The sequence below is a fragment of the Schistocerca piceifrons genome, chromosome 6 (genome assembly GCF_021461385.2).
Source record: "Schistocerca piceifrons isolate TAMUIC-IGC-003096 chromosome 6, iqSchPice1.1, whole genome shotgun sequence".
NCBI lineage: Eukaryota > Metazoa > Arthropoda > Insecta > Orthoptera > Acrididae > Schistocerca > Schistocerca piceifrons.
The window spans coordinates 588143219-588167049 of NC_060143.1; the positions used below are offsets into that span (position 1 = coordinate 588143219).

Here is a 23831-nt window from a genome sequence, read left to right on the forward strand (position 1 = left end):
AAAGTGCCCTCCGCCACACACCATTGGGTGGCTTCCAGAGTATAAATATAGATGTAGATGTTTCCCAGTGACTTCAAATAGATATTTAAATTTATGCTTTAGTTTACATGTGAGAGAATAAAAATGTTTCAGGCAGGTTCACTCACAGAAGTAATATCCTCTTAGGCTGTTACATTATCACTAACGATTTTTCAAAAATTGTTAATCTGTGGTTTTAAGTTTGTCTTCTATTATACACACAAGCTTATGATATTGACATTTTGACATGGAAGCAGTGATTTCATTAATGGTTCATTTTTGGATAATCTACAGTGGAGGAACACTACGTGGTCAACATGAAGTGGGACTGAGTCTTGGAAGAAGCTGGGCAAAGAAGGTTGAGAGCATATATCATGAAAATGACAGATTATTAGTGGCAAAGACAACAGCAACAGTTTGGGACATGACTGTTATATGCATGTACTTTCCAAAATCGAGTAGTGAAGAAGATGGGGTTGAAAAATATTTGAGTGTATTGATGATCTAAAGGAATTAATAGATGACAAGGCAAACATTGTCTGTTATGGGAGGTTTCAAGGCTGTATTTTGCACAAAATCAGACAGAATAGGACTAGGAAAGTTTGTCCTGGGAAAGGGAGACTGTCGAGGTGAATAGCTACTAGATTTTTGTGAACAGTATGATATGGTAATAACTAAAACCATGTTTGAAATGCCTTTTGAGAAGAAGATGTACTTGGGAAAATTCCAGTGACACACAAGGATACCAAATTGACTACCTGTTGTTCGAAACTGTGTATAGAAACCAAATCAAATTAAATCACAGCTATCCTGGCACTGAAGTAGATAATGACAACAAATTTGTGATGGTAAAGTGCAGTTTCAAATTTAAAAAAGATGATAAGAAGAAATGAAGTAAGATGAGATTCAAACAAATGGCAAAATGAACAAACAAAACAGAATTATGCAGAGGATACCAATACATTTGCGGAAACTAATAATAGTTAAGTGGACCTGGGGTATGCTTGAACAAGGAATCCTTGAGGCAGCAAAAAAACTTGGGTAATATGCAGCTAGAACCAAAACAACCTTAGACTACAGAAGAAATGCCAGACATCCTACACCCAAGAAATCAATATAAGAGTGTAAATACAAAAGACATCCAGATGCAGTATGGAATATATAGAATGCCATTGTGACAAAATGCAGAGAGACCAAAGAAGAATGGATGAAGGAAGGTAAGCAAAGTGTAATAGTGTGTGATGTAACAGTAGGAGGAAGAACAGGTAAAGCATATACAGCATGATAAAATCACTGCAATACAAATGTAAAACAAAAAATTACTGTGATAATCGGCAAAGATATCACAGAGCGCTGAGAGAAATATCTTGAGGGCTTGTGCTACAATGAGTAAGTGCTGGAAATTACAGACTATCTTGAATCTAAGGAGATGTTGGAAAAAGATAATAGAGGGTTGATAATCACATGAGGATAATTTGATCTAATGCTTTAGAAATTGAAGGACAAGAAAGCAACAGGACCTGATGACATACCAGTAGAACATCTGAAGGAAGTAAGAGAAAAAATGTAACACAAGAACTGTACAGCATTATTGTAAGACAGTATTACAATGGTGAAATCCTGGAAGACTTTACTAAAAGTCTGGCAGTTATCTTACTGAAGGAAAGAAATACCACTGAACGCTCTAACTTTAGAATACTAACACTACTGCCATGTGCATTGAAAACATTGCTCAGTGTAATTAAGAACAGGATTAAAAATAGAAGCAGCTATTTAAAACCTTGAAGAACATAGGATTGGACAGAAGACTCATTGTACTCGGGTACAAAAACCAAAGCACAAAGATAGGCATGAATGCGAATGTACTGAATACATGTATTAAAAGGGGAGTGACAAAAGGTTGCACACCATTCCTGTACTTCATCAACATGTCCATTGAGGAGTCCATATCCAAATTTAAACAAAAAAACCAAGGTATCAAAATAAACTGATAAGAAATACATAGATCTGCAATTTTTATCAACAATACTAAAGGAAGAAAAACTGAAACGGAACATTTGAACATCCACAGAAGAGGGAAAAATAAGTCCAGCATCTTAGGAAGCATTGGTATTCAAGACAGTAGTGTGCTATGGAAATTGGAAGGAGAGTTGCCCTCACCAAACAGGCTTTCAGTAACAAGAAACAGCTTCAAACAAGCAGGCAGATGAGTATTAAAATTAGGAAAGAACTCATCAGGACATTTTCCTGGAGTGGTTTGTTATATGGCTGTGAAACAATGATCCTAACGCAACAGGATGTGCAATGGCTGGAAGCAATGGAAATTTGGATGTGATGACAGAGGCTGAAAATAAGGTGGAAGGGGAAAAAGTCAAAGGAGTGGGTCCTTGAGGAAGGAGATGAAACCAAGGAAATTGATCATTACCACAAAAAGAGAAAAGCAAAAGTCATTGGCCGCACAGAACAAAACAACGAAATCTTGACTACCATATTGGAAGTTGCAGAAGAATCATCTGTATTCTGTGATCGAAGGACGAAAGTTCAAGTAGTAAACTGAATCAAGACATTTGTAGAGGAGAGACTAATATCATTGCAGTGACAAGTTGTAGTCTATGAGCACAGTGGTGGTAATGATTTGCACGTAAATGAGTAATAAAGTGTGTAATTATATTCGAATGAAATAAATTCACGTGTCGGTCACAGTCCTACACAAGACGTATATTTTATAAACCAGAATGGAAAATGCTCACATTATTGCATAAGAAAAGGTGACTGTCCTAGGTAGATGTAAGGATGTACAAGAAGGGAATTAGCTTTTCGACTTATCTGGCAGCTTTAAAGATATTTAAATCAAAACATTTTGACATATTTGCGCTTTTTGACTTGATGGTATTAGTACCCATGTCATGTAATACAATGCATTAAGTAACATGATACATGACATCGTATCTCAGATTGTAGATGCAGCGCTCTCTCTAAAAGCACATAAATTTGGATTTATTTGTACTTATACCCTACACCCTACATGTAACAGGGGTGGGTTTGGGAGGAGAAATAGTCAATTTGAGGGAAAAATCAGTGTCCCATCCCCACCAAGAAATGAAAAAATTGTTTTAGCAAACCCCCCCCCCCCCCCCCCCCCCACACGAACAAATCCATCCTCAGAAATCACCCCCCACCCCCGTCCCCATTTTTACTTGTTGCATGTGTGCTCTTCAGCCATATGACATAATATATTATTTACTATGGCTGGCGAATCTTCTGGGTTTTGGACACAGGATCAGGTACTTTAGCCTATAAACTGTAAGTTGTAGGTGTACCAACACATCCAGGTAAGAGTTCACAACACTAGTGAAGTAAGGTTAACCCAAATTACAAAACAAAAAATTGCAAATATGTCAAGATGTTTCGATTTAAATGTCTTTGAGGCTTCCAGGTAAGTCAAAAAGGTAATCTTTTACATGCCTAGGTCTACCTAGGTCATATTAGATTACAATAGCCTGGCACTGATGCAGATTTTTGTTGACAGTTGCAATATGTTGTTGTTGTTGTTGTTGTGGTCTTCAGTCCTGAGACTGGTTTGATGCTACTCTATCCTGTGCAAGCTTTTTCATCTCCCAGTACCTACTGCAACCTACATCCTTCAGAATCTGCTTAGTGTATTCATCTCTTGGTCTCCCTCTACGATTTTTACCCTCCACACTGCCCTCCAATACTAAATTGGTGATCCCTTGATGCCTCAGAACATGTCCTACCAACCGATCCCTTCTTCTGGTCAAGTTGTGCCACAAACTTCTCTTCTCCCCAATCCTATTCAATACTTCCTCATTAGTTATGTGATCTACCCATCTAATCTTCAGCATTCTTCTGTAGCACCACATTTCGGAAGCTTCTATTCTCTTCTTGTCCAAACTATTTATCGTCCATGTTTCACTTCCATACATGGCTACACGCCATACAAATACTTTCAGAAATGACTTCCTGACACTTAAATCTATACTCGATGTTAACAAATTTCTCTTCTTCAGAAACGCTTTCCTTGCCATTGCCAGCCTACATTTTATATCCTCTCTACTTCGACCATCATCAGTTATTTTGCTCCCCAAATAGCAAAACTCCTTTACTACTTTAAGTGCCTCATTTCCTAATCTGATTCCCTCAGCATCACCCGACTTGATTAGACTACATTCCATTATCCTTGTTTTGCTTTTGTTGATGTTCATCTTATATCCTCCTTTGAAGACACTGTCCATTCCATTCAACTGCTCTTCCAAGTCCTTTGCTGTCTCTGACAGAATTACAATGTCATCGGCGAACCTCAAAGTTTTTATTTCTTCTCCATGAATTTTAATACCTACTCCGAATTTTTCTTTTGTTTCCTTTACTGCTTGCTCAATATACAGATTGAACAACATCGGGGAGAGGCTACAACCCTGTCTTACTCCCTTCCCAACCACTGCTTCCCTTTCATGTCCCTCAACTCTTATAACTGCCATCTGGTTTCTGTACAAATTGTAAATAGCCTTTCGCTCCCTGTATTTTACCCCTGCCACCTTTAGAATTTGAAAGAGAGCACTCCAGTCAACATTGTCAAAAGCTTTCTCTAAGTCTACAAATGCTAGAAACGTAGGTTTGCCTTTCCTTAATCTTTCTTCTAAGATAAGTCGTAAGGTCAGTATTGCCTCACGTGTTCCAGTGTTTCTACGGAATCCAAACTGATCTTCCCCGAGATTGGCTTCTACTAGTTTTTCCATTCGTCTGTAAAGAATTCGTGTTAGTATTTTGCAGCTGTGACTTATTAAGCTGATAGTTCGGTAATTTTCACATCTGTCAACACCTGCTTTCTTTGGGATTGGAATTATTATATTCTTCTTGAAGTCTGAGGGTATTTCGCCTGTTTCATACATCTTGCTCACCAGATGGTAGAGTTTTGTCAGGACTGGCTCTCCCACGGCCGTCAGTAGTTCCAATGGAATATTGTCTACTCCGGGGGCCTTGTTTCGACTCAGGTCTTTCAGTGCTCTGTCAAACTCTTCACGCAGTATCATATCTCCCATTTCATCTTCATCTACATCCTCTTCCATTTCCATAATATTGTCCTCAAGTACATCGCCCTTGTATAGACCCTCTATATACTCCTTCCACCTTTCTGCTTTCCCTTCTTTGCTTAGAACTGGGTTTCCATCTGAGCTCTTGATATTCATACAAGTCGTTCTCTTATCTCCAAAGGTCTCTTTAATTTTCCTGTAGGCGGTATCTATCTTACCCCTAGTGAGATAAGCCTCTACATCCTTACATTTGTCCTCTAGCCATCCCTGCTTAGCCATTTTGCACTTCCTGTCGATCTCATTTTTCAGACGTTTGTATTCCTTTTTGCCTGTTTCACTTACTGCATTTTTATATTTTCTCCTTTCATCAATTAAATTCAATATTTCTTCTGTTACCCAAGGATTTCTACTAGCCCTCGTCTTTTTACCTACTTGATCCTCTGCTGCCTTCACTACTTCATCCCTCAAACCTACCCATTCTTCTTCTACTGTATTTATTTCCCCCATTCCAGTCAATTGCTCCCTTATGCTCTCCCTGAATCTCTGTACAACCTCTGGTTCTTTTAGTTTATCCAGGTCCCATCTCCTTAAATTCCCACCTTTTTGCAGTTTCTTCAGTTTTAATCTACAGGTCATAACCAATAGATTGTGGTCAGAGTCCACATCTGCTCCTGGAAATGTCTTACAATTTAAAACCTGGTTCCTAAATCTCTGTCTTACCATTATATAATCTATCTGATACCTTTTAGTATCTCCAGGGTTCTTCCATGTATACAACCTTCTTTCATGATTCTTAAACCAAGTGTTAGTTATGATTATGTTGTGCTCTGTGCAAAATTCGACCAGGCGGCTTCCTCTTTCATTTCTGTCCCCCAATCCATATTCACCTACTATGTTTCCTTCTCTCCCTTTTCCTACACTCGAATTCCAGTCACCTATGACTATTAAATTTTCGTCTCCCTTCACAATCTGAATAATTTCTTTTATTTCATCATACATTTCTTCAATTTCTTCGTCATCTGCAGAGCTAGTTGGCATATAAACTTGTACTACTGTAGTAGGCGTGGGCTTCGTATCTATCTTGGCCACAATAATGCGATCACTATGCTGTTTGTAGTAGCTTACCCGCATTCCTATTTTCCTATTCATTATTAAACCTACTCCTGCATTACCCCTATTTGATTTTGTGTTTATAACCCTGTAGTCACCTGACCAGAAGTCTTGTTCCTCCTGCCACCGAACTTCACTAATTCCCACTATATCTAACTTCAACCTATCCATTTCCCTTTTTAAATTTTCTAACCTACCTGCCCGATTAAGGGATCTGACATTCCACGCTCCGATCCGTAGAACGCCAGTTTTCTTTCTCCTGATAACGACATCCTCTTGAGTAGTCCCCGCCCGGAGATCCGAATGGGGGACTATTTTACCTCCGGAATATTTTACCCAAGAGGACGCCATCATCATGTAATCATACAGTAAAGCTGCATGCCCTCGGGAAAAATTACGGCTGTAGTTTCCCCTTGCTTTCAGCCGTTCGCAGTACCAGCACAGCAAGGCCGTTTTGGTTATTGTTACAAGGCCAGATCAGTCAATCATCCAGACTGTTGCCCTTGCAACTACTGAAAAGGCTGCTGCCCCTCTTCAGGAACCACACGTTTGTCTGGCCTCTCAACAGATACCCCTCCGTTGTGGTTGCACCTACGGTACGGCTATCTGTATCGCTGAGGCACGCAAGCCTCCCCACCAACGGCAAGGTCCATGGTTCATGGGGGGAGGAGTTGCAATATAAGTTTTTTAATTGTCTTTTTACCCATGTTACTTGAATTCGGCATTGTTAGTCCAGTTCCTCTATGGGTACCAGCATGGTATGGGTGAACCTGTCAAGAATAGCCTACTGTGTCATCACTATGTCAGGGCCACATGTCTGTGGAAGATTTTTGTTTTGTATTTTCTTTAATTTTTATATTTTTTGGTTTTTTATTATTTTCTTTTATATTTATAATTTTGTTTAATTCTTTATTGTTATTTTTTAAATTCTTTACTTTTATAGTTACACACATTTTATTCATATACACTTGATTCTGCATGTGCAGACATGTGAAAAATAATGATAAATGCTTAATACAGAGCACAAATAACATGAAACATAAATACAGTACCGAATGAAATATGAAATACTGTGTGACGTTTATGATGATAATGTATGTACATAATTAATATTACATCCACAATATCATGAAAATAACAAATTGTTACTCACCTTGTAGTGGAGATGTTGAGTCACAGAGGGCACAACAAAAAGACTGTTAAACAGGTGAGCTTTTGCCAAAAGACTTTCTTCTAAAGCAGATAGCACACACACATTCATGCAAACGCAATTCATACACATGACCACTGCCTCTGGCCACCGAGGGCTGACTACGAGCAAACTGCACGTGGTGGGAGAGGCAGTACGGGTGGCGAGCAGGGAGAAGGGGGGGGGGGGGGGGGGGGGGGAAGGAGGAGGCTGGGGTGGGCAGGGATAGAAAGACGTGGTGGGCACAGGGTAGGTGCAGTCCAGAGGTCAGGTGGGGGTGCAGCAGAAAGGAAGGAGCAGAGGAGGAGAGCAGTAAAGAGAATGTGCTTGCGTCGTTGGAACAGAAGGCTGTGTAGTGCTGGAATGGGAACAGGGAAGGAGATAGGTGGGTGACAGTGACTACCGAAGGTTGAGGCCAGGGGGTTACTGGAACGAAGGATGTATTGCAGGAAATCTGCACAATTCGGAAAAGCTGGTGCTGGTAGGAAGGCTCCAGCTGACAAAGGCTGTGAAGCAGTCGTTGCACTGAAGAACATTGTGTTGGGCAGTGTACTGAGCAACTGGCTACTCTGGCTGTCACTTCGACACGGTTTGTGGGTTGCCATTCACGAGGACTGACAAACTGCTGGTTGTCGTGCCCTCATAGAACACAGCATAGTGATTGTACGAGGGTGAGTCAAATGAAAACCTTAAATTTTGTAATAACAAATCGAAATTTTGCGCCGTTATCCTGTAAGTTGGTAAGCGTGTTACAAACAGTGTGCAGAATGGCTTGTAGGAGGCAGCATAGTGCAGATGCACACATACCGTCGCAGTATCAGTATAAAGATAACTGCCCCACTTGTGACTTGCACCAGGGTAGAACAGCATTCTGTTATTCAGTTTTTGTGTAGTGAAGGTGTGAAACCTATTGAAATTCATCGATGAATGAAGGTTCAGTACGGTGATGCATGTTTGTCACAGCAGCAAGTCTACGAAAGGAGTAGGAAGTTCGCAAATGGTGTGACTTCAGTGGAAGATGCTCCTTGTCCAGGTCAGGCACAACGAGTTGTGACTCCACAGAACATTGCAGCAGTTGAAGCCATAGTGAAGGAAAACCGCCGAGTGACACTGAACAACATTGCAGCATGTTTACGGATTAGTTATGGGTCAGCATACCACATTGTGCATGATGTGCTCCAATTTCACAAAGTGTCTGCAACGTGGGTGCCACGGTAGCTGACTCCTGAAATGAGAGAATGACGTGTTGATTGTTGTGAAGAACTTCTTTGGCACTTTCAGTGAGAAGGTGATGGCTTAATTGCAAGAATCGTTACTGGGGACAAAACCTGGGTTCACTTCCACGAACTGGAAACGAAGAGAGCTAGCAAGGAATGATGCCATTCCTCATCACCAAAACCAAAGAAGTTTCGAACGGAACCATCAGCAAGGAAGGTTATGCTGACTCTGTTTTGGGATGAAAAAGGCGTCATTTTGGAGCATTACATGCCTGGAGGGACCACTGTCACCAGTGCATCATACACAGATCTCCTAAAAAATCATCTGCAGCCTGCAATCAAATCAAAGTGACATGGATTGCTGTCAGCAGGTGTCCTTTTGCAACATGACAATGCAAGGCCCCACACTGCCCGTACAGCCAGTCGGAACAATTTTTGAGTGTCTTCCTCATCCACCATACTCACCAGACCTTGCCCCAAGTGATTTCCATATGTTTGGACCACTCAAAGACGAAATGGGAGGAAAGAAATTCCGTTCTGATGAAGAGGTACGCAACACAGTGCATGAGTGGTTGTGCGGACAACCAAAAGAATTTTTTTCTAAAGTAATGTATGCACTTTGGAAGCACTGGAGGACTTGCATTGAGCATGGGGGAGATTATGTTGAAAAGTGATACAGCTTTGTACCACTTCTGCACAATAAATAATATTTAAAAAAATATTTAAGGTTTTCATTTGACTCACCCTCGTATCTTAACTTGTAGGTCAAATGACTGCTTTCACAGGTAGTCCCCCACCCTTGATGGGACACGTGACACTTATGACCAGACTGGAGTAGGTGGTGGTGGTGGTGGGAGGTTGAATGGAACAGGTCTTGCATCTATGTCTATTAAAGGGATATGAGCCATGATGCAAGACGTTGGGAGCAGGCTTAGGAGTGGGGGTGAACGTGGATGTTGTGTAGATTGGCTAGGTGGCGGAATGCCACTGTGGGAGGGGTGGGAAGGACAGTGGGGAGGAGATTCCCTATTTCAGAGAGGTAGTCGAGGTAGTCAAGAATGTGATTCTGTTTCTCTAGTTGTGAGTGGTGCTGAGTCACGAGAGGAATGTTCCACTGTGGTTGGATGGTGGGTGGTGGTGGTGGTGGTGGTGGTGGTGGTGGTGGTGGTGGTGGTACTTAGATCATATGGAAAGCTTCTTGGTATGGAATGGATGGCAGCTGTCAAAGTGGAGGTATTGTTGGTAGGTTTGACATGGACAAAGGTACTGATGTCGCTAAAATGGAAACTCCATTAAATCCTATAGGCCACTTGAGTTGGTTGATCAGGAAACAGGGCTCCTTTGGTGAATGCTGCTGAACCTTCTCTTGAGATATTAGATTTATTATTCAACCTTTGTTACAGCAAAGTTTTCTTTCCATGGTACTTAAGATGCACATTACTAAAACTTCAGCTCAGTAAAAACATTAATTTAAAAGAAACACAATAGACCATACCACAGTAATACCGACAATAATGTAAAAGGCAATAAAATAATCAAAGAAAACTCTTAGCCTACAGCTATCTTTTCCTCTTATATCAATAAAAAAGGACAACTTCGTTTAACTGCTTGTGTAGATCAACGCACATAAGGTATCTTCAAATTAAACAACTTGCATGAGACCTCTATCCATAATATGAAATTGCTGCCAGGAATTCAAGCGATTGACCAAAAATTTTTATCGTCAACATACATCCACAGACCACCTTGCGAGATAAGCATCACTCATCTTTTAAGTAATACCTTAGCTTGGTAAACACTTAAATAGCAATCTAAGAATTATATACTGGCATTAATCAAAACTTCTAATCATTGATCGATAATCCAATAACATTCAAGAAATATGAAGCAAAAAATGATCTTTCTAGAAATTTTAGTCCCTAAAAGTTTGGGCCCACCATTACAGAACTGCAGCCAGAAAATGTACCATTTCATCACCTGAACTATTCCTTTATGGGAATAGTCACCTTAGTGTGCGCGAGTAATGAGTGGATGGGCAAATATCTATTAGGTACATTACGTATGTAGATTGTGGACAGTTGGGAATGTGGGTCTCACGGGAAGCATGCAAGGGATAAGTCCCTGTAGTCGCGTTATTCATCTATGTCCTCGGTGGCTCAGATGGATAGTGTGTCTGCCATGTAAACAGAAGAGACCCGGGTTCGAGTCTTGGTTGGGGCACACATTTTCAGCTGTCCCCATTGAGGTATATCAACACCTGTCGGCAGCCGAGGATTTCAATTAATTATCATTTATTCTAGAGGAGCAGCACGGTCATCAATGGTATCTGTTCTTTCGAGGGCAGTTACTATCTTCATATATCAGCTGTATCACTTGACACTGTTTCAGCATGCACTATTCACATAAAACTGTATTTCATGTGCAACTTTGGCCTGCTATATCATGCCAACAGACAAAGCTTTCACAAAACAACAGGGTTACATATCTTGCTGTCTTTGTACAAAATTTGAACTAATTCACAAATGAAACTTAGATTCTTGAAAGCAAGTTTTCAGTTTTATCATAAGAATGCATTTTTTGTTAATTTGATGCACTTTAACCTGATTCCATGCATTCATTTCACATAAGACTGAATTTTAGGCACTGCATTTAGCTAGATTTTAAACCTTCATATCCCAACAATGGGTAAAGGTTATTGGATAAAAAAATCTTATTTTAACTTTATCCATTTAACTACCTTCATGCAAATTTTTAACCAATTCGTACAAGTTTAAGTATAGACGTGGCACACTTCAAAAACATCCCAGTAAAATGTCTTCGTTGCATGTAAAATCCAAACAATGCAATCTTTTTTCAAACGGTTAAAAATTATTGTAGACCAACGTCCAATACACCGATGGACCAAATCTGAACCATCAGTCTTTATCCAGTCCAGAGTTATTTTAGGGTGACTGTTTCCGTATGTAAAATCTGAATGAGGGTGACTGTTTTCACATGTAAAATCCGAATGCTGCACATGCAGTTTGTGCTATGAGCTGAACATTAATTTCAGCCCAATTAAAATCTTGTTCAAAAGAAATTGATTCACACAACTTGCGTGGGCACCAGCTCCGATTTTCCTTGCTAACCTTGCTTAATATATGGGTAACGTAGATACAGCAAGACAGGTGTTAGATTGTCTATACAGATGGCACTGGTTTGTGCTAAACTGAAAATATTTTACCCCTTGCTCCTAGTTCAAATAGCAATCAAGCACAAAGACCCCCCCCCCCCTCCCCCTACACCAAAATTCTTCATTGTAATGTTAAACCCTAACCTGAGTGTTCTTACCGGGTGATCAAAAAGTCAGTATAAATTTGAAAACTTAATAAACCACGGAATAATGTAGATAGAGAGGTAAAAATTGACACACATCTTGGAATGACGTGGGGTTTTATTAGACAAAAAAAAAAAAAACACAAAATGTCCGACAGCAAAATGTCAGTGACTGCGCATTACAATCGTGTATAAAAGGAGATGTACTGAGAGAGAATCAGATGCAGCAGCAGTTGCAGCATGTTGACATTACCTGAAAAGGCGCTTTTAGTGAAGCTATATTATCAGAATGGGGAATGTGCTAGTTCAGCATTACGATCCTATCACCATAGGAAGGGGATTCGAATGGGTAAAGGTCCGTTGACAAATGCAGCTGTGGTGAGAATGATTTCATAGTTCGAAGCCACGGGTTTGTTAGATGATAGACCCCGTAGTGGCCGACCGAACACAAGGCGAAATGCTGAGACAGTTCAGGAAGAAATGGAGACTGTAGCGGGTTTCGTCTATTCATGGGGAAGTCAGCGCTCGTGCAGTCGCGTATCCCACCGGCATTCCATACACTACTGTTTGGTTGGCACTTTTTTTAATTCTAATAAAACCCCATGTCATTCCAAGCATGTGTGTCAATTTGTACCTCTCTATCTACATTATTTCTGTGATTTATTCAGTTTTCAAATTTATACTGACTTTTTGATCACCCGGTATATCTACTTTTTTTTTTTTTTTGTAAACTTAATGAAATAAGGTTTTTTAATATTTTTTCTAATGTAATTGTAGACTTTGAATCAAATTAAAACTAGAAGTTAATGCAATTAAAATGAAAATAAAATTAAAAAAGAGAAAAGGAAAGGCAGCAGGTGAGCTGGGGAGGATGGGATGTCCTGGGCTTTGAGCTATGGTGCAATGTATTTTTTTATATATACAAATCACTGCTAGAGGTGGTAGAAGCTGTAAATGACAGGATAAATTTCAGGGTAGACTTTAATTTATAGTGTGGCAGTATAGACAATAAACCACTAAATAGACCATAATCACATTTAAAGTTTGCATTTTCAATTATGTTCTAAGCAGAGTAACAGAAGCCTCTATATCTTTAAAAAGTATGTAGTATTGTATATAGAGAATAAGCCTAAATTTATCCACATTCATTTGTGTATGTGACTATAAGAGCTATCTGGATTGAAGGTGGGGACACCTTCTTCACATTCCCCCAGAACCTCAACAACTTCTCCCCCATTTGCTTCACCTGGTCCTACTCAACCCAAAAAGCCACCTTCTTAGATGTTGACCTCCGCCTCAGAGGTGGCTACGTCAGTACCTCCATCCATATGAATCTACTAACCACCAGCAATACTTCCACTTCAACAGCTGCCACCCGTTTCATACCAAGAAGTCCCTTCCGTACAGCCTAGCCACCCGTGGTCGTCGCATCTGCAGTGACGAGCAGTCTCTCTCTAAATATACTGAGGGTCTCACTGAAGCCTTCACTGACCGTAATTATCCTCCCATCCTTGTACAAAAACAAATCTCATGTGCCTTATCTTTCCAGTCTCCCGCCACCTCCCAAAGTCCCACAGTCCGGCCACAGAGGAGCATTCCCCTCTTAACTCAGTACCATCCGGGACTGGAGCAACTCAATTACATTCTCCGCCAGGTTTTCGACTACCTCTCATCATGCCCTGAAATGAGAAATATCCTACCCACTATCCTTCCCACCCCTCCTACCGTGGTATGCCACCATCCACCAAACCTACACAATATACTCATCCATCCTTACACAACCTCTGCTCCCAATCCCTTACCTCATGGCTCATACCCCTGTAATAGACCTACATGCAAGACCTGTTCCATACATCCTCCTACCACCACCTACTCCAGTCCAGTCACTAACCTTACCTATCACATCAAAGGCAGGGCTACCTGTGAAATCAATCATGCGATCTACAAGCTAAGCTGCAACCACTGTGCTGCATTCTATGTAGGCACAACAACCAACAAGCTGTCTGTCTGCATGAACAGCCACCGACAAACTGTGGCCAAAAAACAAGTGGACCACCCTGTAGCTGAACACGCTGCCAAACCTTATACCCCTCATCTCAATGACTGCTTCATAGCCTATGCCATATGGATCCTTCCCACCAACATCAGCTTCTCTGAATTGCGCAGGTGGGAACTTTTCCTGGAATACATTCTACGTTCTCGTAACTCTCCTGGCCTCAACCTTTGTTAGTCACTGTCCTCACCCATCCATCCCCCTCCCTGTCCCCATTACAGCACTACACAGCCGTCATTTGACTGCCACACCCAGTCTTTTAATTTTTTTTATTTTTATTTCTCTCCTTTCCGCTACTTACCCCCTCCCCCTCCGCACCTTCTCTCCTACCCTCCGTCTAAACTGCAACACTTCACTGTCTGCCACTCCCACCATACTATCCCTTCCCCTCCCCACTCCAGCCTCCTCCTTACCCCAACCCAATCACCACTCCCATCATGCACTGGTGCTGCTGCTCGCAGCGTTGTTTCAGCTCTCTGTGGCTGCAGATGTGTGTGTAAGTTGCGCTTGCGTGCGTGCGCGCGCGCGTGTGTGTGTGTGTGTGTGTGTGTGTGTGTGTGTGTGTGTGTGTGTGTGTGTTTTTGTGTGTGTTTTTGTGTTTGTGTGTGTTTGTGTGTGTGTGGGCGCGCGCGCGCGCGCGCGCGCGCGTGTGTGTGTGTGTGTGTGTGTGTGTGTGTGTGTGTGTGTGTGTTTTTGTGTTTGTGTGTGTGTGGGCGCGCGCGCGTGTGTGTGTGTGTGTGTGTGTGTGTGTGTGTGTCTACTGCTGACTAAGGCCTTAATGGCCGAAAACTATGAGTGAGTGAATCTTTTTATTGTGCCTATCGCGGCTCAGCATCTCCTATATATGGTAAGTAGCAACTTTCCTGCTCTCGTATTGTTACATTCCATCCTGGATTTTCCGTTGTTTGACTAAAATGTTCAAAAAGAATCATCTGAGTTCGGAGTCATATAACAAAATAACACTTTCTTGAAACAGCTTTATGTGTACTACAGTTTGAAATGAGCAAATCTGAATTTTGTTAACAATTCAGTTTCATCTTTTTACCACTCTGATTATGTTGAAAAACAGTTCAAAGGCAAGGGTTGTCAGTACAAAGGGACAATAAAAAGCTTATCATTTTGTTTCACACAAAGATCAGAATATCATACAATGAAGCTTTGTTGTTCGTCCCTAAAAGTCCACTCAGTACGTGAGTAGAGAATTCAGGATTCCAGTTACCACTGTCTGGTGTTTGTTACAGCAACATCTAACATTTATGAATATTAGGAGGCCATCTCCATTGGTTCTAAAATACACTGAAGAGCCAAAGAAACTGGTACACCTGCTTAATATCACCTAGGGCCCCCACAAGCACTCAGAAATGCTGCAACATGGTGTAGCACAGACTCGACTAATGTCTGAAGTAGTATTGGAGGGTATTGACACCATGAGTCCTGCAGGGCTGTCCATAAATCCATAATGATATGAGGAGGTGCAACTCTCTTCTGAACAGTACATTGCAAGGCAACACAGATATGCTCAATGATGTTCATGCCTGGGGAATTTGGTGGCTAGTGGAAGTGTTTAAACTGAGAAGAGTGTTTCTTGAGCCACTCTATAGCAATTCTGGATGTGTGACGTGTTGCATTGTCCTGCTGTAATAGCCCAAGTCCATCAGAATGTATAACGGATGTGAATGGATGCAGGTGATCTGACAGGATGGTCATATACATGTCACCTGTCAGAGTCATATCTAGACGTGTCAGCAGACCCATATCATTCCAACTGCATGCACCCCATGCCATTACAGAGCCTCCACCAGCATGAACAGTCCCTTGCTGACATGCAGGGTCCACAGAGTCATGAAATTTGAAATGAGACTTGTCCATCCAAGTAACATGTTTCCAGTCATCAACAAACGAATGTCGGTGTTGACGGGCCCAGGCAAGGCGTAAAGCTTCATGTTGTGCAGTCATCAAGGGTACACAAGTGGGCCTTTGGCTCTGAAAGCCCATATCAATGATGTTTCATTGAATGGTTCACACGCTGCTGCTTGTTGATGGCACAGCATTAAAATCTGCAGCAGTATGAGGAAGGGTTGCACTTCTGTCATATTGAATGATTCTCCTCTTTCAACATTGCTACTGTTCTTGAAGGATCTTCTTCTGGCCACAGTGATGCAGAGATTTGACGTTTTGCTGGAGTTGTGATATTCACAGTACTCTCGTGAAACGGTCATATGAGAAAATCCCCCCCTTCATTGCTACCTCGGAGATTCTGTGTCCCATCATTCATGCACTGACTTTCAAATTCACTTAAATCTTGAGAACCTGCCATTGTAGCAGCAGTAACTGATCTAACAGCTGCACCAGACACTTGATGTCTTATGCAGGCTTTGCCGACCGCAGTGCTGTATTCCACCTGTTTACGTATTGTATTTGAATACACATGCCTATACCAGTTTCTCTGGCACTTCAGTGTATATTGTGGGAAATTTTATACTCACCAGGGAAGAAGGGCAAGAAATTTTCTGTTACAATTGTGTGGAGTGCGTACTGTAAGACCTTCGGTACAGACACCATCAGATTATTTGACTTGTCGCTCTACTGAAGTAGGCGAGTGTCAGCAATATGTCTCGTGGTCTTATCGTGGCGTGTTTTCAGACGATAGAAATGCCGCTTGCACGCTTAGAGTAGCAGATTGACGGTGACCAACTTTAAACAGAACTTGATTAATTTTCACACACACATATATTAAAATAATAAAAAGCATAGACATTACATAACTTGATTCTGGATGCTATTTACAATTGACAATCTGAAGTTCCTTTGGTCTGGGTACGTTAATCTTACTCTCACATATCTCTGATACTTGACAAAGTGTCTATACATTCATCTTCATGGCTATGTACAGGAATATGGTAATCTTATTAGGCGCAGACTGAAACTTGACTATAGACTGGTACAGACTAATGTAGACTTGTACAGACTGGTGCAGACAAATGCAGACTGACTAATCGGAGGTCTGTACACTCGTTATAATACCTTGCGCGTTCAGGTATCACTGCACGAGTGTGATCCGCGAGGAGAAAAGGTTCTACGTTAGCAGCAATCTCATTGGCTGCATTACATATTAATACGCGGATCGGCGGAAGCAGAATTTGGTCCATCTCTAAGGCAGTGCCATCTCGTAGTGCGGAGACGGACGAGCGCTGCGCCTGCGCTGTTGTGCTTAGCAGGGCGCGCTCTAGTGGGAAAGTTGCGTATGCGCTGACTACGCGGAACTGTGTACACAACAAATTGGTTTTCAGTGACAGGCAACAGTTCATTTTAATGTGGAAGTAGGAGACAACTGGAGTACGAGAACCTCCATCTCATCGACCCCTTTCTGGAACCACATAAGAAACAGTATTTATGTGCCTCAACTTCGGACTACAGTAGACGATCTACAAAATCAGATAATGGCTGCAGTGGCAGGGGTGAAGCCAAACATGTGGGCACATTTATAGGTTAATTTGTTCTCTTGTACCTATTATATGCGTCAAGCATCCATAGGTGCAACACTGAGCAGTTACGAACATTTTAAAAGTAACTTCAAGTATCTGGTGAGATGATTAATAACCATATAACCATTTTTAGCAGTGAGAGCTGCATCAAGCAGTTTCTGGACTGAAGACCTTAACAACAACAACAACCATTTAAAAAACTGAAGATTCCTATTGAAACGCTGGTGTCTAACAGTAATTAAATTACAGATTCTGAAATTTTATATCTTTATTTTAATTTTACAAGTTATGAAGCATTTTTCTCTTGCCATATCAAGCATTCAGCAGTTTCTGTAAAGTAAATACACACACATCTTGATATACCAACCATGCTCTGATTCAACATGAAATAAATCATAAAGAAGGAAGGGCAGAGTTTAATAGAGCACTGTTGTTCAGGAGGTCATTAAACATACAGCTTAATGATGAAGTGTAGGGGAGGAAATTAGTGGTATCATTTTTAGTGAACCATCTCGCATTTGTCGTTAGCAATTAGGGAAACTGCAAATTTGATGTACCTTCACAAATGATATTTGATGTGATGTACATTTCATCTCTAGAATAGCTGAATTATGTTTCATGTCCAATGCGTGCAAAGTTATGGTCTGCTGTGTTATTGTAAATGAATTTAATTATGGTAATGTATGTAACTTTCATTTTTAGGTACTCTTGGGCCAGATATAGCAGAGATTGTTAAAAGATTTGCACATGGGATTTGCTATACAGCTTCAAGAGATGAACGTGAACTGGATTATGGTACAATAGAAGCACAGATTGGAATTGTGAGTATTGCAGAATCTAATTTTACCTTAGAATACAGTGGAAGCCATTTTTGTTAGAAGCCCATTTTCGTTCTAGGTGACCATTATTTCTAGTGAAGTAAAAGTACTGGTACATAGCCAAAAATGAAGCAGATACAGTATAGCAGTATGCTCACTAGGTACTTGTGACCATATTGCTCTCACTCCTCCCCACCCCACCCCCCACCCCATCCCCGCCCCCACCCTCAGAAATGGTACTTTATTGCTTGTCAGTGGGCACACTATTTAGAAGTTAATTTTAATGTATGAGGATTTATCCAGAAATAAAGTTCCCTAAGAGGTCCAGCTGCATGGGAAAGTGCTAGGCGAAATCTGTCAACACCGCTGTGTGTGTGACTGTTCCCCCACTCTTAATTCTGCCCGGCTGCACTTCGCTGCACTGCCACAAAGTATTGGCTGAGCAGCTGTCCACGATGAAGGTGGCCATTGTTGTTCCTGCCAAGTGAGAGATTCGTTCTGTAATTTGGTTTTTGCATGCAAAAGGGACTCCACCTGCTGATATTCATCATCAGTTGACACAAGTGTATTGCGACAAGTGTATGTCCATTCAACATGTCCAAAAATGGTGCGGAGAGTTTAGTGCCAGTCAGAAAGAGGTCCACGATGAAGAATGGAGTGGATGAGCTTTAGTTTCAGAGATGGCTATTCCAATGGTCCAACACAAAATGCTTCGACAGGAGTTTCACCATCCGTTCACTTTTACTCGGATTCCTGGGAATTCTTGCAGTGCAGTTGAAAGCTTCAATGGCAAAATTGAAATATCACAAGTGTTGCGCTCGATGGGTACTGCTTATGCTTATAGCAGAGCACAACGAGAAATGCCTTCACTGTGCTCACCAGTTTCTTCAAAAGTGTCAAGAAGATATGGAAGGATTGTTGGACTCCATTGTTAGAGGTGATGATAAGTGGGCGTTTAATTTCACTCTCGAAACATGGCGTTGCTCCGGGGCTGCAGTTGCAGAGAAGTTCAAACAAACCTCTTCTGCTGGCACATTTGTAAACACGAAGGAAGCCTTCCTTCTGAATCGACCCTCGTAGATTATAAATGTAGAGACAATAAAATGAAAAGGATAGATAGCTTCTCATCATATAGGGGAGATACTGAGCTGCAGACAGGCACAACAAAAAGCTGTCAAACAGTTAAGCTTTCAGCCAAAAAGGCTTTCATCCCAACTAGAACACAGCATGAGTTTGTATGTTATCTAATTTGGATGAAGGCCTTTTTGGCTGAAAGCTTACTTGTTTTTGTTGTGCCTATCTGCAGGTCACCATATTCATTGTATGGTGAGCAACTATCTGTCCTTTTAATAATATTGTCATTGTTCCGTCCTTTATTTTGCATTGTTAGAAATATAGTGCATTTTTAAAATTTTATTTTATTCATTTCCCAAACTATTCATACCCATTGCATCATTCTATTCTGTAGTATGGTAGGCAGATTATAGTATAACCTTAAAAGATTACAATTCCAGCATACGACATGATGGCAAAAAGACTTGGACAGAAAATCACAGTCAAAGTTGAAGTCCAGTAAAGCACTGATAGAAACGAAATACACCATGCCATTTCTTCATATTGTGTTGAGAATGCACAGAAGATCTTGAAATATCAAGCAGAAATGGTCTTGTATGAATTCTAGACCTATTCCAAGAAGGCACAAAAGCTTTACTGTGAATACAATATGCTGTTATCAGCTGTAGATGTTTAACATAGATCTTTAACAGAGAAATGGTTGCAGGTCGCCACTGCAGCTGAACGATGAACAGGTAGGCTTTCGATGTATGGGGCAGAAGTTCGATTCCGTGTTAAGTTGCAACAGTTGTTTTCTTTTTCTTCCTTGCCCCAAGAGAAATGTTTTGTACAGAAAACATCCCTCTCTTTTGTTCCGAACCAATGGTCCACGAGAGCTAAAATATGGTCCACAAAAGATTTAAAATTACAAACTTTTACTGGTTGTAATTTATTAAGCCCTCGTTACACAGGCAGCGGGCAGCGCAACGCCGTGTGCCAGGTGAGTAGTGGTGAGCCTGGATGGTTGGGGCTGGGCTAGTGATAGATGTCACAGCATTGCACATGCCAGTCAGTCAGTCGTAATTTTTGACCATGATACTGTGACACTTTCACTGGTGCTACCAGAATCAGAGAAAATCAGCCTTAGTTGAAAGGTATTCATTTGTGTCTGAGTGCTACCAAAGTTAGGCTGCCCCTAGATGTGATGTATTACTGTACACATTGTTAAGGGTAATGGTGCCAACACAGTGGGAAGCAGCCAAGGCTGACTTCACCTCACTGTTCCTCTCCCCTCAGCAGCCCTTATACAGGGGAATGGCACACTTGCTGCCACTCCCAACAACCATTGCACAAATTGTAAACTTACCATGGACAAACAGTAAGTTTTCTTTTGTCTTGCTCGGCTATGTCAGTGATTCTATTTGACTGTTTAGTAATTTGATGACAAGAGTAATTTAACTGACCATTAGGTCTCAACATACATACAAATTTATGACTTAGGATAAAGTACACATTTTTCCATGTTAAATTCTTTTTAATCAAAACCAGGTATAACAAAAGGAAATATGAGTATATCTATATGTGTGTGTATTATGAGAAAGGTACATTCTGGTGACTGCCTAGTAGCAGTTTGCAATTAAAAATATGGTAAAAGTGTATGCGTGTGCATGCGCGCGCGTGTGTGCGCACGTGCATATTTTTAATTTTTGTAATGACCTACCAGAATACGTAACAACCTCAATTCCTCTTCTTCTATTTTTCCAGTACTCCATCTTCTCCCCCTGTTGTTCCCAATTCATTATTTCATCTGTAGTGAAACCCATTAAATTTAATATTCTATTCTCAAAAAAGATATGTGTCGGGTATTTCTGAGTCTTTGATATTGTTTCTTTGTAGGTCTTTCCTTATTTCTGTAGTCCGTGGCGTTGTTGATTTCTTCTTTCAAAAGTACAGGAATATTTGTCTTGTGAGTCTGAGAATTCATTCATTAGAAGTGTCCAAAAAAGATAATCCTTTTTTAGTCATTAGTTCTGGTATTTTCTCTATACTTTTGTAGATCTCCTCATGATTTCTTATTTTCCAGCCATCTGTAGTTTGTATTGCACTCCCTTCTTTCTCTAACTATCCCTCTTTCAGGTATCTCTGTCCTGTCCAGCTTATAACTCGTCGTTAGGCATTCACATCCATATAAACATTGTGGTCATACTACAGTGGTATAGTGTTTTAGTTTTGTTTTTCTAGATATGCATTTCTTGTTGTAAGTGTTCTTTGTCAAACCATATGCTCTCTCCATTTTGTTAACTCTTACATCTACTACAAATTTTTGTAATCCTTTCTTTTGTGTAGTTTGTCCAAGATATTTGAATTTATATACTCTTTCTATTTTACCTATTTGTGTTTCTATGAATTTTGGTGCATTTTTTATGTTTGTCATGAATTTTGTTTTTTCAGCTGAAATTTTGAAACCAATTCTATTTACTGTTGCAAAATTGTCTGCAAAAACTGGGCAGTTTGCCTTAATTCCATTTGTTTTACTTCCTAAAATTATTGATTCAGTTTTGTGATTCTTCAGCTCCAAATTCCAGATTCTTACGATTTTCTCTAGAATGTTGTTAAACAGTAAAGGTGACAAAATGTGCAGTTATCTAATACCATTTTTTATTTCAAATAGCTGAGATACTTCTCCCATAAATTTAACTTTAGATATCCTATTTGTAAGTTTCATTAATTATGTTTACTAATTTTGCTTTAATTTCAAATTCTCTGATGATTTTATCTATTGTTATTCTGTCTACCAAATCAAATTCTTTTTTGAGGTCAATAAATGATACTATTCTCTCTTTGCTCGTTAACATTCTGTGGTGAATTATTGATTTTAAGTAAAAAATTTGTTCTGTGCAGGATCTTCCCTTTCGAAAACCTCCCTGATATTCTTCAGATTCGTGCTTCTACAACTCCGTTCAGGCGAGTATTTGCAACATTTTGCTTCCCACTGGCAGAAGTGACATTTTGTTTGTCTCCCTTTTGATGTAGTGGGTGGATTAACTCTATTTTCCACTCTTCTGGAATCTTTTCAGTTTTCCAGTTCTCAAAAATCAGTTGTAGATCATTTATAATCTTTGGCTCTGACAATTTCAGTAAATATGTTGTAATGAGATCCTTCACCACTTCCTTTGTTATTTTTGAGTGATTTGATGGCTTCATGAACTTCTTGCTCTATTGGTGGGAAATCATCCTCCAGATTTTGTGGTATTACTGGAAGTTCCAGTTTAACTGTTGGAACAGGACAGTTGAAGGGCCTCTCAAAAACTTTTGGATTTATTCTGCAGTTTTCTTTGTTGTTTAATCCTACTTTGCCATTTTCATCTTTGAAATAAATACGTGGTACTTGACACCCTTTAAAAACCTGTTTCGAAGTTTGCTAAACATTTGTAGTATTATTTTTGGTAAAATTTTCTTGGATTTCCATAAGCTGAGTTTTTAAAGGCAGTTCTGATTTTTTTGGATTATTTTTTATGTTTCTTTTCTTTGATATCTGATTTCTTCTAATTTTTTAAAAAGGTCTCCATTTTCTTCATTTTTGAGCTCTGGTTTTATTGCTTCTTCACACTCTTCTTTCCTCCAATTCTTCTTTTTGTACTTGGCCAGTACTAAAGCTTTCCCCTCATCCACATTAACTTAAATTTTTCTACATTTAGAGTTAGCTGCCACTCATCACACCAACTAGAAATTTTGTCTAATTCATCTTGTATCCTTGTACAGTCACTCAACTTATACACCTTACCATAAATTACATCATCATCAGCAAATAACCACAGATTGTTGCCCACCCTGTCCACCAGATCATTTATGTGCATAGAGAATGATAGCCATCCTACCACACTTTGCTGGACACTCCTGAAGATATCCTTGTCTATGATGAATGCTTGCTGTGGAGGACAACATATTGGGTTCTATTAAGAAGTCTTCGAGCCACTATTGTGTGTGGGAACCTATTCCATTTGCTCGGACCTTTGTTAAGTCTCCAATGGGGAAGTGTCTCAAATGCTTTGTGCTTAATACTTTGGTAATTTGTTTGTGTTGGAACAGTTTCTTCTCTAAATTTTTGTGTTTTTTTTTTCATTGTATTGTGTGTTTTAGGTGGGAGAAAAATATTTCAACCTTACAGAGATAATGGTCTGAATCAAATTCTGAGTTTCTGATTACTTTGACATCCATAATTTTATTGCTAGTCTTTTTAGATATGGCCTCATGATTCAGTTGAAATTCTCCTATCTTTGGTGTTTGTTGGAGATATCTAAGTTTTGACTTTTCTTGGTAGTTCGCAAGAAGGTGTGGACATAAGTTTTAACTTGAACATTTTACACATATTGGTCAGTTTTCAGTATTTTTGTTTGTTGTTAAGTCTGCTGGATTATTCACATACAATATTCTTAAACTGCATTTCTTTCCCAAATTGCACATTGAAATCAGTGAGATGTATTTTAAAGTTGTTCTTAGATACATTGGAGATTTGAGACTCTAA

The 23831-nt window shown here is 40.1% G+C and overlaps 1 protein-coding gene across 1 annotated transcript in view; it reads left to right on the forward strand.

Annotated features, from left to right (window-relative positions):
* LOC124802472 (39S ribosomal protein L1, mitochondrial) overlaps positions 1-23831 on the forward strand; it is a 62087-nt gene that overhangs the window by 32593 nt on the left and 5663 nt on the right. Inside the window, exon 6 of the mRNA XM_047263262.1 lies at positions 18138-18256. Within this exon, the coding sequence (XP_047119218.1) occupies positions 18138-18256 (119 nt within the window). The remainder of the gene's footprint in view (positions 1-18137; positions 18257-23831) is intronic.